The 12,967-nt window shown below is 28.4% G+C and overlaps 1 protein-coding gene across 1 annotated transcript in view; it reads right to left on the bottom strand.

Moving 5' to 3' along the window:
- The window catches only part of LOC111641522 (protein phosphatase PP2A 55 kDa regulatory subunit-like), an 80,163-nt gene that overhangs the window by 55,399 nt on the left and 11,797 nt on the right, over positions 1-12,967 (bottom strand). Inside the window, exon 3 of the mRNA XM_023387692.1 lies at positions 318-415. Coding sequence (XP_023243460.1) covers positions 318-415 — 98 coding nt within the window. The remainder of the gene's footprint in view (positions 1-317; positions 416-12,967) is intronic.

The raw sequence follows: 12,967 nt of genomic DNA, 5'->3' as shown, positions 1-12,967 counted from the left end.
TTTATCATCAATGTTTGCTGTATTTAAAATGCTACAGTCATTGCACTTTTCTTTCATATTACATAACATCTAATATGAATGGAATGATTTTCATTCATTTTTTCCCCCTCATTCATTGAATAATTTCAACATTATTACTCAACTATTCCATTAACTTTATAACAAGATATTTTCATAAAAATCTTTCATATGATATAAAATTATTACTTAAAATATATGAATTTGTTTCTTCTACTTAGTGTTTTCTCTTAATAATGTCAGTATCTTAAACTATTTGATATGGGTGCATTATCTCAAATTGTTTGTAATAGACTTACAATTGGATCTCTTTGAAATATTACTACTCTTCCACCTTTGTCACCTGTAGCTAAGAGGTCTCCATCATGATTAAATTCCACACAAGAAATAATATCAGCTGTAATAAAAAAGTTTTGGTATAAACTATATAACACTTTGAAATAAATTTTTTTATTGTCTTTTATAGTAATTTGTAAATTTTTAACTTTAAAATCTTGCTCATCAAACATTCATGCAAATTTTCTTCATGAATTACAATAAAAATTTTATAAAATCTATTTGTTTATAATTATTAAAGTCGTGCCTACAATATCTTAGAGAACCATTTATATTCATAACCGAGTTCAATTGTCAGAATTGGAATTTAATCAATATATCATTTGTGTAATTATAGTAAAATGAATAGTAACTAGTTAACTCCTAACTCTGATTATAAAATCTCACTTGAGTATGAACGTTAATCTGATATCAAACTTTGTTTGTTAGATAAGTATAGAAATACAGAAATGCTATTCATTCATTTTATAACATTGATAAAATAGAAGTAAAAAAAAATTAATACTGCTGTTATCTAAAGAATGGGTGAAGAAAGTGATTACAATAAATAACTGTATTATATAATTAAAAATGTTAGTAAGTTCTCTCTGAGCAAATGGCATGGTAATAAATTTCAATTTCATTTACAGTAAATTATTTAAAACAAATTCAATAGTAATTAATATAAATCAAAAATACTATCCACTTAAATAGGATAATAAATTTCAAACTCCAGAATAATATTTCATTTAATCAAAGATTTAAATCTAGAGGATATTTTATTAACAAACTTATCAATAAATTTAAATTTGATAGATTTATCTTATCTATTGTATAAGAAGCTCTCTCATTAAATGAACTAGACAAGACAACTCCTTTCTATGCAATAAAAAATCTATTATTAATAGTAGTATAAGATAGTTGTAAAATTACCATATTTTTATAAAATACTGTAAATTTATGTCCCCATTCAAAGAGAAAGATTCATAAAAAATTGAGTGAGATGCAAAATTGCATTTGTTATTCTAAGAATAATTTTTTCAGTTACTTCCATTCACTAATACCAAAATAAAATAATTGTCATTAACAAGAAAATTTATTACTGATAAAATTATTGTATTTATAACAATTTTCTTGAATTATTTATATATTTCTCTCTCTTCATATTTTCTAAATATGAAAAAAGAGTTTTAATAATTTAATAACATTATGAAATATTAACTGATTTAACATTACTTAATTTTCTTTAACCCTTTTGACCCTTAATGTATCACTAATTTTCTAGTTGTTTGACCATGAAATTGCTGATGTTTATTTTTATTGATGAAAGTTTTATTATTACAGATATATTATATCTTCCAAAAGAAAAATCTTTATAACAATATTTGTTATCAGATTATATTTATTTGATGAATTACTGTACTTAAATGTTAATTCAGAAACACGTTATAGCAAAGTTTATAATATCCATTACAGAATTAAATTATTGTACAATGATTAACTACAATACAATCACTGTCAGTTTAATATAAGAAAATTTTAACTTCAAAAATAAATTTTTACAAAAAAAAACATATCAAACAAAACAATAAAAAAATAAAAACTAGCAACAAGTTGCATAACTTTCTCAACAAGAATTAAAATTATCTGGCACCATCTGTTATGAAATTTTATTTAAAAATTATATTAATTATAAATTATTATAAATTGGCAAAAAGCCTTATTTTGAGCATAGAGATGAGTTTATAAAAAATTGCAAATGCTAGTAACAAGTAAAATCTTCATTAAGTCCGATCCCATTTGAGATATGACATATCTATCCTCCTATCAACTTGATCTTTAACCACCAAAGTTTAATAGCATTAAACCCCTAATACACAAACTCTGAAAAGTTACAGAAATTTTTGACAAAAGACAGAGTTACTAAGCTTCAAGGTGGGTGAACAAAATTGTGCTCCCTTACACACAAATATCAACACACATAAAAAAATACTCCCAACTCTGCATTTCTCAATGTTTCAAAGTCCCAAGTCCAAAGATGTAAAAATCTTAAAGATGTTATTTTTTGACTAATCACCATATTTTTCCTCTGTTATATATAACATCCAGGAAAGTAAAAATGGATCATTTTAAATACATTATTATTTATAAATTTATTTTAATTAAAAAATATTGCTTATTTTCTTTGAAAGTAGAAAAGCAGAGATATGTATACAGTGGGTATACAGTTAACAAACAGTTCAGATAGTGAACAAATTGGATAACAAACACTTTCACGAAAGATTTTTATGATCAGACAACGAATACTTTACTAAACAAACATTAAAAAAGTGACAAAAAATAACAATACCGACTGATTTTCATTTGTCTTCAGGTAACAATTCAAAACCTTTCAGAGAGCAGGAGATGCCAACCTCAATGCTTAACCTGATACTGATCAGATAGTATTCCTCTGAATTTTAAAACTCTCCCTTGTAATTCCAGCTTTTTGTTTATCTTACTGACAAATGATTTTATATAGTCTTTGCGAGACTGTTGGATGAGCATTTGTTAAGTTTTGTGTTGGGATTTATTTATGAAAGGTGAAAGTTTAACTGTCCCATCGGATATTCGTTAACATTTTATTACCAAATTTTGAATTTCATCCAGCCTTGCATTTAAATAATTTTTGTGGGCTAGTTGATTTCTGTTCTCTGAATTCTTGTAAGTGCTGAATTTTTTATTTAAAAAAGAAACTGATAATATTGTGGAGCTAAAAAGAGGAGTGTCAAGAACTGTGCTCACTATAGAAACCAAGTAAGAGATAATAGCCAAGGTAGAAAGTGGGCACAAGATGTCTGATGTTGCTAGGCAGTATGGCTTGAACAGGTCTATAGTAGGCACAATCTTAGCTATGAAAGATATATCAAAAAGTCTCAAGTTGCTATGGAGTAATGAAAATCACATCTGAGAAACATTGCAAAAGTCAAATGGACTCATCAACATTCAAAAACTGGAAAGAGTATAAAGCATGTACCAGTACAATGGGACTTCACAGCAACATTTAACAGAAAAGTTCAATCTAAATTTTAATTTGTATAAATAAGTGATATGTCCAATCAGTTCCACAAACTTTCAACAGTGTCAGTGATTAATAATATTGTTTCTTTGAATTTGGCTGAAGTATTCACACATGCCCCCATGCAGTGCCACACTAGCCTTCAGTGAGAGATGAATATCCATAATAATATATATCATTGCAAATGAAATTTTTGCCATTTCACAGACACAATTTGGTGTAATTTAACTATCTGTGCATGTTTTATTTTAATTTTTTTATTTTATTAAGTTGCCAGATTTGGTAATTTTACATCAAATAAACAATTTCCAGATCATTTGGTTACAAAAATTTACCTTTGATGATTTGGTTTTTTTTAGACAAACAATAATACAAGAACAGATTTATATTTATGTAGGAGGTTGGGATCATGGAATAGTAAATAAAAATGATGCAAAAGAATTGTCAAAAGTATGGAAAGTGGTAATAAAAACTGAATTCTAAAACTGTTAAATGTTTAGTAGACTTTTAGATAGGGTCAATCAACTTTGCATTTTCAATTCCTATTAAAAACAGTAAATTGACTTTTTAGGAATGGAAAGCTCAAAGCAGATTGAACCTATCTGAAACTGAACATTCAAATTAAAAATGAATGTTGAAAAAATAAAAACAAATTAAATACAGTATTTCTAGAATTTAGAAATGTTTAAAACTCTATTATTGCATTAAAATGTTTGAGATCACTGATGATGATACGGTAAATTCACAAAATGTTTCAAATGAAAAGAAAAAGGGCTCCTTGATTTGAAGTTTGATATATTTCACTATATAGAAATAAAATTTGTTTATTCGAAATAATAATACAGTAGAGTGTTGTTTATCCGAAAGAATTCCAGTCAGCCTAAAGTATAATTTTTATTTGTTTTTATATTTTTCAATGTATTTATTTTGTTTGTAAAACATAAAGAAATCATTTTTAACGACACAATAGCCACAATTATTATTTTAAAAAGTTTACATTAGGCTTAACATCGACGAAAATTCAATGCAAAGCAACGCAACGGAGAAAAATTTCAATACGGGATAGGTTAATATATTTTTTCATACATAATCGGTTATCCGAAAAATAAGTTATCCGAACAACCCCAGTCCCCAATTGATTCGGATAAACGACACTCTACTGTACTCCAATACAACAATTTGCATAAAGTTTTATTCAGATTAATTTTTGGTATTTAGAGATATACCATCAACAATTTTGCTATATTTTAATTGCCTGGTTAATGCTAGCATGAAAGAGTCAAAATAATCAAAATTTTAAGTGATAAATAATTATATGATCTTTTCTTACCCATGGTAATCAAATACAGATTAACCATTAATAATCTGGCATCATCAGGTCCTGTAATGTGCCAGATTAGTGACTTTTGCCAGATCACAGAAAAGAGAAAAACAAATTATAATGGCTTTCTCTTGTTGCAAATGATACCTATAGTGTTTATGCAACAAGTAGCACAACCAGCACTGCCAGATTATAAAAAGCTGTTTATCATAGCCCTAAAAATTATCATATTTAATCATACATGTTATCATAATAGTTTAACTTTTATTCAATGTGTATTCAAATTTTTAATGCCATTTGAACATTTTAGTGAAAGAAATAATCTCAAATGTTTTAATTAATAAAAATCTTTAAATGTTAATTTTGTCTTCAGCATACTCTCAATTCTGCAATCAGACAAGTGAAAAATGGTTCATTAAAAATTATTAGACTAATGGGCATATGACAGTTCAGGATAGTGTAAATTTGCACACTATAATAAGATAAAAACACGCCACTTACTAAAAATAAACGGAAATATAAAAACTGTCTATTTGTATCACTGGTATATATGTTTAATTAAAGAGTACCAGCAAGTTTGACAATATATAACTGTTTTCTTCAGGTAATATGACAGATGGAACATTATCTAGAGACAGAACACATTTTCAAATTGCTCTTTGCATGAGCATGGAACACAAAAATTTAAAAATACAAAATTATATGCCATTGTAAAATAAACATAATATATGATGGCAATGGTTAACAAAAANACTTCCGGGAAGCGACTAAAATATCAGCAGCATGGTCCTCTAGCTTATTATAATATTAATAATTGAAGGAAGTAGTCACTATGTATCTCAGATTACGTACTTTTGAATAATGTAGGGAGATGGCAACTATACGTATTTAGATTTAAATATTTATGTAATATTTTTTATATTTCCGTTGCTAAGTTTACACTGACGTCATTCGCAACGGATTATAAGCCAGTTCGAAAGATTCAAAAAAGAGTTATTTGTATTAAGTGTTCGATTTACAATGTTTGTTATTTATTTAATCTTATTTTCTTGAGAAAGGTCTTTTAATAAGACCGAAAACGTTTGAAAGTTTTCTAATAAACGTCGACTGCAAGAAAAGGTGTTGTAGTAAGTGTTTTTTGATATTAAAATATGCAGTCTAGAACGATGTGTATATATAGGTTCCACAAAAAGACTGGTGGAGAAGCAACTGCAGGAACACATGCCAACATAAGGCAATTAAGGCTCACTACATCCCTGTCAGTATTTTATTATATAAATAATATATTATCAAAATATTAAAACAAAAATCATGTGATTATGTAATTAAATACCTATCTTCAAAATAAAATTTTCATTATGACTTGTTCTAGCAAATTTTATTACGTAACAAATATAAATGAAGTCATCAAAATGGATCAACAATAGAAGGATACTCATGAAGTTTTTTTAAGATCCCACCCTTCATTCCATTTTTAACTCTCTGCCCTATGGACATTAAGAGGACTTTTTCCCCAAACCCATCATGGGTTCAGCCAGACCCACAATGGAGACAAAGTGTGAAGGATAAGTCAAACATATCTGGGAATGATGCTCATGAAAAATTCCTATGGAGTTGCTCATCCAGATTCAATCCCAGGCCACAGAGTGTCTGGTTGAGGCCTTAAACACCTTGGCAATAAAACCATCAAGGCCTTTCTGTTCAAATTTTTGAAAGAAAATAGTGGTAAGTGTATCTACACATGGTTATAAAAAATTAACTCCAAACAATCTGCCGAATTATTGGGCTACTATTTGGACAATCATTTGCAGTTACAGTGGAACCTCACTTAATGAGCGTAATTCATTCCAGAACCTTGCTCATAATGCAAAACACTTATTAAGTGAAACGATTTTTCCCATAGAAATTAATGTAAAATATGATAATGCATTCCATGCTGAAAAAATACTCAAATACCATATTTACTTGCGTATAAAATGATGTTTTTATTCATTTTTCACTGCTTCAAAAACCTAGGTCGTTCTATACGTGTGAGTGAAGAATGCTTTGCATTTTTGCAATAATTCTTGTGAACCAGTATATAGTTCATGCTGCCATTACAGTAGAGTGCTATCGAGGTCAAGGTGAATGTTGCTTTTAAAGAGATGATCCAAAAATAGCTGGTCACTTAGCAATGATTATAAATGTAGTTTTTTTCATATTTGTTAAATTAATATTTTTAATGAATATTTATACATTCTGAATCATTAAAAATAAACTTTTTCCTGTTACATGCATTATAATCTTTTGGTTTTGCCACATAGGTATCAGGTGCCTGAAAAAGCAATCTTCAAAAGCTGATAGCAGTCATTCAGGAAATACTGCATTTTAAATTCATTCGATGGATCAGAGGACGAGGCTTTGTGGAGTAATAGTGAAAAAGAGGAGAATTATAACAAAGCTTTGGAGGGAGAGTCCGAGCAGACAAAAGGTGATAGTGTCAAGAAAACATGGTTGTTTGCTTTAACACGTGCATTTGATGATAATTTATTTGTGATTAAACAAAATAAAATTAGAATTGTATTGATAAAGCTAATTTTCTTTATTTTGATCTTTAAAATCACATCTCATCCTATATGGAGATTGTCTTATACATGAGTAAATACGGTATTTTATATATAACGTTTATTCAAAGAAAATTATACAATATACATTGTTAAGGAGTGTGAATCATCATCTTTTCTTCTAGAATAAAATGAACCAACCTGAAATGAGAATTCGATTTGTAGAAAAAAAAAAAAAAATCACAGATAATAGCATGATGGAGCATGTGCACTATCCGGAACTTCCCTCTACTCATCACTTGTTATGCAAAACTTCGCTTGTTAAGCCAGTCATTTGTAAAAAAGATTTATTTGCTCATTAAGCGAGGTTCCACTGTAATTAAATTGGATTATGAGTTGTTAAATACAATTATAAAAAGACATAACAATGTCTTTTAAGCTTTTAATGAGTGATCAGAAAAAAGTGGAATCTATAAGATTCTGCTTTGCTCTGCTTATCTCAAAAAGAAAAGCCACAAACTGCAATATACAGGCATTAGTGAAAAAAAGAATAACAACACTACATGTTTATCATCAAAAAAGAGAGATGAATACAAGCTTAGAACAAGAGTTTAGTGAAATTACATGAAACTTTTGAACACCAATAGGATATCAATAAAGTTATCAAAATGGATAAAAGTGTTTTAATATATTTGTCACCCTTTCCTGCATTATGATATACGAGGTCTGTAAATAAATTAATGAGACTGGTTTCATAGCAAATGATCTAGCAACACTGTGGGGTTCTTCTTGCCAGTAATGTAAGAGAAACATGCCATATAACCTCAGTTCAAGTGAAAACTTTGTCATCAAAACAGGCAAAGTTTGATTAATTTTGAGGAAAAAAAATCTGAACTATATTATTAATGTAAAGAATTGTGGATTTCTACTTTAATTCTGGAAATGGTTGAGAGAGAAAATGAGTCTTAATCTTAAAATTTTGTAAAATTACGAAAAGTTTTTTAATAATCGTAAACTAATTCTTAAGTTCCCTAGAAATAACATTACTTCAACCATTGCTTTACAACAACTGTGGAGGTGCCATGCAAAAGCAAATAAGTCCACTTTAAACAATTGTTGGAAAAATGCAAAAAATTGTTATTGAATTTATTTTACACCTCACACCTGTAAAAATTTATTATTTTTTTCATTTTGTATCTAACATCAATATTTGAAGGCAGTTTCTGATAGGAATATAGTTAGTATTTAATTATATGACATCAAAATATGGACATATTTTTTTTTTTGCATGAACTATATTAGGATATGTTTTCTTTTGCCTGGCCAGTATATTCTTTTTCACTTTGTTATACTGGCTACTAGTGATGTAACGAATATTTGGTTACTATTCGGTATTCGGCCTATATTTCGCTATTCGGCCAAATACCGAATATTTAAATCACTATTCAGCCGAATACCTAAAACAGGAGTGAGAAATAACAAAAACACAGTAAATTAATCATTTTGGTATTTAGATTTAATGTTATCAGGTAGTGTTGTTTGTTTATATTTATTTATAACTTATAACATGCAGAAAATAAAAAAGAAAATATTAGTCACATGTATTCACAATTTATAATTACAAAGAGCAGCACACGTACACACCTATTCGTTCGAGAATCGTCGCACATCTGAGGGTCTGTCCCTGCCTATCCTTCTTTTTAAGCGCTTGTCTAGACTGATGTCGTGGACTAGAGTGATAGAGGAAAAAGAAATGGAAGAGCAAACTCTTCCCTTTCTTTTTCCTCTATTGCTCTAGTCCACGTATGCCTGTGCATGCATCATAATACCCCACTCATGATACTTTCGATTTGTCACTTTTCCATCGTAGATTTCCAATTTTACAATTACGTGACTCATAGCCTGGTGATAACGGAGAAAAGAGACAGACAGGACGTCGGTATAAGTCACAGTTATGATTTCACAGATTNAAAATTCAACACGAAGCGACACGCAACGGAGAAAAATTTCAATACGGGATAGGTTAAACCCTTAATGTATCACTAATTTTCTAGTTGTTTGACCATGAAATTGCTGATGTTTATTTTTATTGATGAAAGTTTTATTATTACAGATATATTATATCTTCCAAAAGAAAAATCTTTATAACAATATTTGTTATCAGATTATATTTATTTGATGAATTACTGTACTTAAATGTTAATTCAGAAACACGTTATAGCAAAGTTTATAATATCCATTACAGAATTAAATTATTGTACAATGATTAACTACAATACAATCACTGTCAGTTTAATATAAGAAAATTTTAACTTCAAAAATAAATTTTTACAAAAAAAAAACATATCAAACAAAACAATAAAAAAATAAAAACTAGCAACAAGTTGCATAACTTTCTCAACAAGAATTAAAATTATCTGGCACCATCTGTTATGAAATTTTATTTAAAAATTATATTAATTATAAATTATTATAAATTGGCAAAAAGCCTTATTTTGAGCATAGAGATGAGTTTATAAAAAATTGCAAATGCTAGTAACAAGTAAAATCTTCATTAAGTCCGATCCCATTTGAGATATGACATATCTATCCTCCTATCAACTTGATCTTTAACCACCAAAGTTTAATAGCATTAAACCCCTAATACACAAACTCTGAAAAGTTACAGAAATTTTTGACAAAAGACAGAGTTACTAAGCTTCAAGGTGGGTGAACAAAATTGTGCTCCCTTACACACAAATATCAACACACATAAAAAAATACTCCCAACTCTGCATTTCTCAATGTTTCAAAGTCCCAAGTCCAAAGATGTAAAAATCTTAAAGATGTTATTTTTTGACTAATCACCATATTTTTCCTCTGTTATATATAACATCCAGGAAAGTAAAAATGGATCATTTTAAATACATTATTATTTATAAATTTATTTTAATTAAAAAATATTGCTTATTTTCTTTGAAAGTAGAAAAGCAGAGATATGTATACAGTGGGTATACAGTTAACAAACAGTTCAGATAGTGAACAAATTGGATAACAAACACTTTCACGAAAGATTTTTATGATCAGACAACGAATACTTTACTAAACAAACATTAAAAAAGTGACAAAAAATAACAATACCGACTGATTTTCATTTGTCTTCAGGTAACAATTCAAAACCTTTCAGAGAGCAGGAGATGCCAACCTCAATGCTTAACCTGATACTGATCAGATAGTATTCCTCTGAATTTTAAAACTCTCCCTTGTAATTCCAGCTTTTTGTTTATCTTACTGACAAATGATTTTATATAGTCTTTGCGAGACTGTTGGATGAGCATTTGTTAAGTTTTGTGTTGGGATTTATTTATGAAAGGTGAAAGTTTAACTGTCCCATCGGATATTCGTTAACATTTTATTACCAAATTTTGAATTTCATCCAGCCTTGCATTTAAATAATTTTTGTGGGCTAGTTGATTTCTGTTCTCTGAATTCTTGTAAGTGCTGAATTTTTTATTTAAAAAAGAAACTGATAATATTGTGGAGCTAAAAAGAGGAGTGTCAAGAACTGTGCTCACTATAGAAACCAAGTAAGAGATAATAGCCAAGGTAGAAAGTGGGCACAAGATGTCTGATGTTGCTAGGCAGTATGGCTTGAACAGGTCTATAGTAGGCACAATCTTAGCTATGAAAGATATATAAAAAAGTCTCAAGTTGCTATGGAGTAATGAAAATCACATCTGAGAAACATTGCAAAAGTCAAATGGACTCATCAACATTCAAAAACTGGAAAGAGTATAAAGCATGTACCAGTACAATGGGACTTCACAGCAACATTTAACAGAAAAGTTCAATCTAAATTTTAATTTGTATAAATAAGTGATATGTCCAATCAGTTCCACAAACTTTCAACAGTGTCAGTGATTAATAATATTGTTTCTTTGAATTTGGCTGAAGTATTCACACATGCCCCCATGCAGTGCCACACTAGCCTTCAGTGAGAGATGAATATCCATAATAATATATATCATTGCAAATGAAATTTTTGCCATTTCACAGACACAATTTGGTGTAATTTAACTATCTGTGCATGTTTTATTTTAATTTTTTTATTTTATTAAGTTGCCAGATTTGGTAATTTTACATCAAATAAACAATTTCCAGATCATTTGGTTACAAAAATTTACCTTTGATGATTTGGTTTTTTTTAGACAAACAATAATACAAGAACAGATTTATATTTATGTAGGAGGTTGGGATCATGGAATAGTAAATAAAAATGATGCAAAAGAATTGTCAAAAGTATGGAAAGTGGTAATAAAAACTGAATTCTAAAACTGTTAAATGTTTAGTAGACTTTTAGATAGGGTCAATCAACTTTGCATTTTCAATTCCTATTAAAAACAGTAAATTGACTTTTTAGGAATGGAAAGCTCAAAGCAGATTGAACCTATCTGAAACTGAACATTCAAATTAAAAATGAATGTTGAAAAAATAAAAACAAATTAAATACAGTATTTCTAGAATTTAGAAATGTTTAAAACTCTATTATTGCATTAAAATGTTTGAGATCACTGATGATGATACGGTAAATTCACAAAATGTTTCAAATGAAAAGAAAAAGGGCTCCTTGATTTGAAGTTTGATATATTTCACTATATAGAAATAAAATTTGTTTATTCGAAATAATAATACAGTAGAGTGTTGTTTATCCGAAAGAATTCCAGTCAGCCTAAAGTATAATTTTTATTTGTTTTTATATTTTTCAATGTATTTATTTTGTTTGTAAAACATAAAGAAATCATTTTTAACGACACAATAGCCACAATTATTATTTTAAAAAGTTTACATTAGGCTTAACATCGACGAAAATTCAATGCAAAGCAACGCAACGGAGAAAAATTTCAATACGGGATAGGTTAATATATTTTTTCATACATAATCGGTTATCCGAAAAATAAGTTATCCGAACAACCCCAGTCCCCAATTGATTCGGATAAACGACACTCTACTGTACTCCAATACAACAATTTGCATAAAGTTTTATTCAGATTAATTTTTGGTATTTAGAGATATACCATCAACAATTTTGCTATATTTTAATTGCCTGGTTAATGCTAGCATGAAAGAGTCAAAATAATCAAAATTTTAAGTGATAAATAATTATATGATCTTTTCTTACCCATGGTAATCAAATACAGATTAATCATTAATAATCTGGCATCATCAGGTCCTGTAATGTGCCAGATTAGTGACTTTTGCCAGATCACAGAAAAGAGAAAAACAAATTATAATGGCTTTCTCTTGTTGCAAATGATACCTATAGTGTTTATGCAACAAGTAGCACAACCAGCACTGCCAGATTATAAAAAGCTGTTTATCATAGCCCTAAAAATTATCATATTTAATCATACATGTTATCATAATAGTTTAACTTTTATTCAATGTGTATTCAAATTTTTAATGCCATTTGAACATTTTAGTGAAAGAAATAATCTCAAATGTTTTAATTAATAAAAATCTTTAAATGTTAATTTTGTCTTCAGCATACTCTCAATTCTGCAATCAGACAGGTGAAAAATGGTTCATTAAAAATTATTAGACTAATGGGCATATGACAGTTCAGGATAGTGTAAATTTGCACACTATAATAAGATAAAAACACGCCACTTACTAAAAATAAACGGAAATATAAAAACTGTCTATTTGTATCACTGGTATATATGTTTAATTAAA

Source organism: Centruroides sculpturatus, unplaced genomic scaffold, assembly GCF_000671375.1.
Source record: "Centruroides sculpturatus isolate CEXI.00-Female unplaced genomic scaffold, Cexi_2.0 scaffold1422, whole genome shotgun sequence".
In the NCBI taxonomy this organism is placed as follows: Eukaryota; Metazoa; Arthropoda; class Arachnida; order Scorpiones; family Buthidae; genus Centruroides; species Centruroides sculpturatus.
The sequence above is the reverse complement of the archived record's forward strand: the minus strand, read 5'-3'. Positions and strand labels throughout refer to the sequence as shown.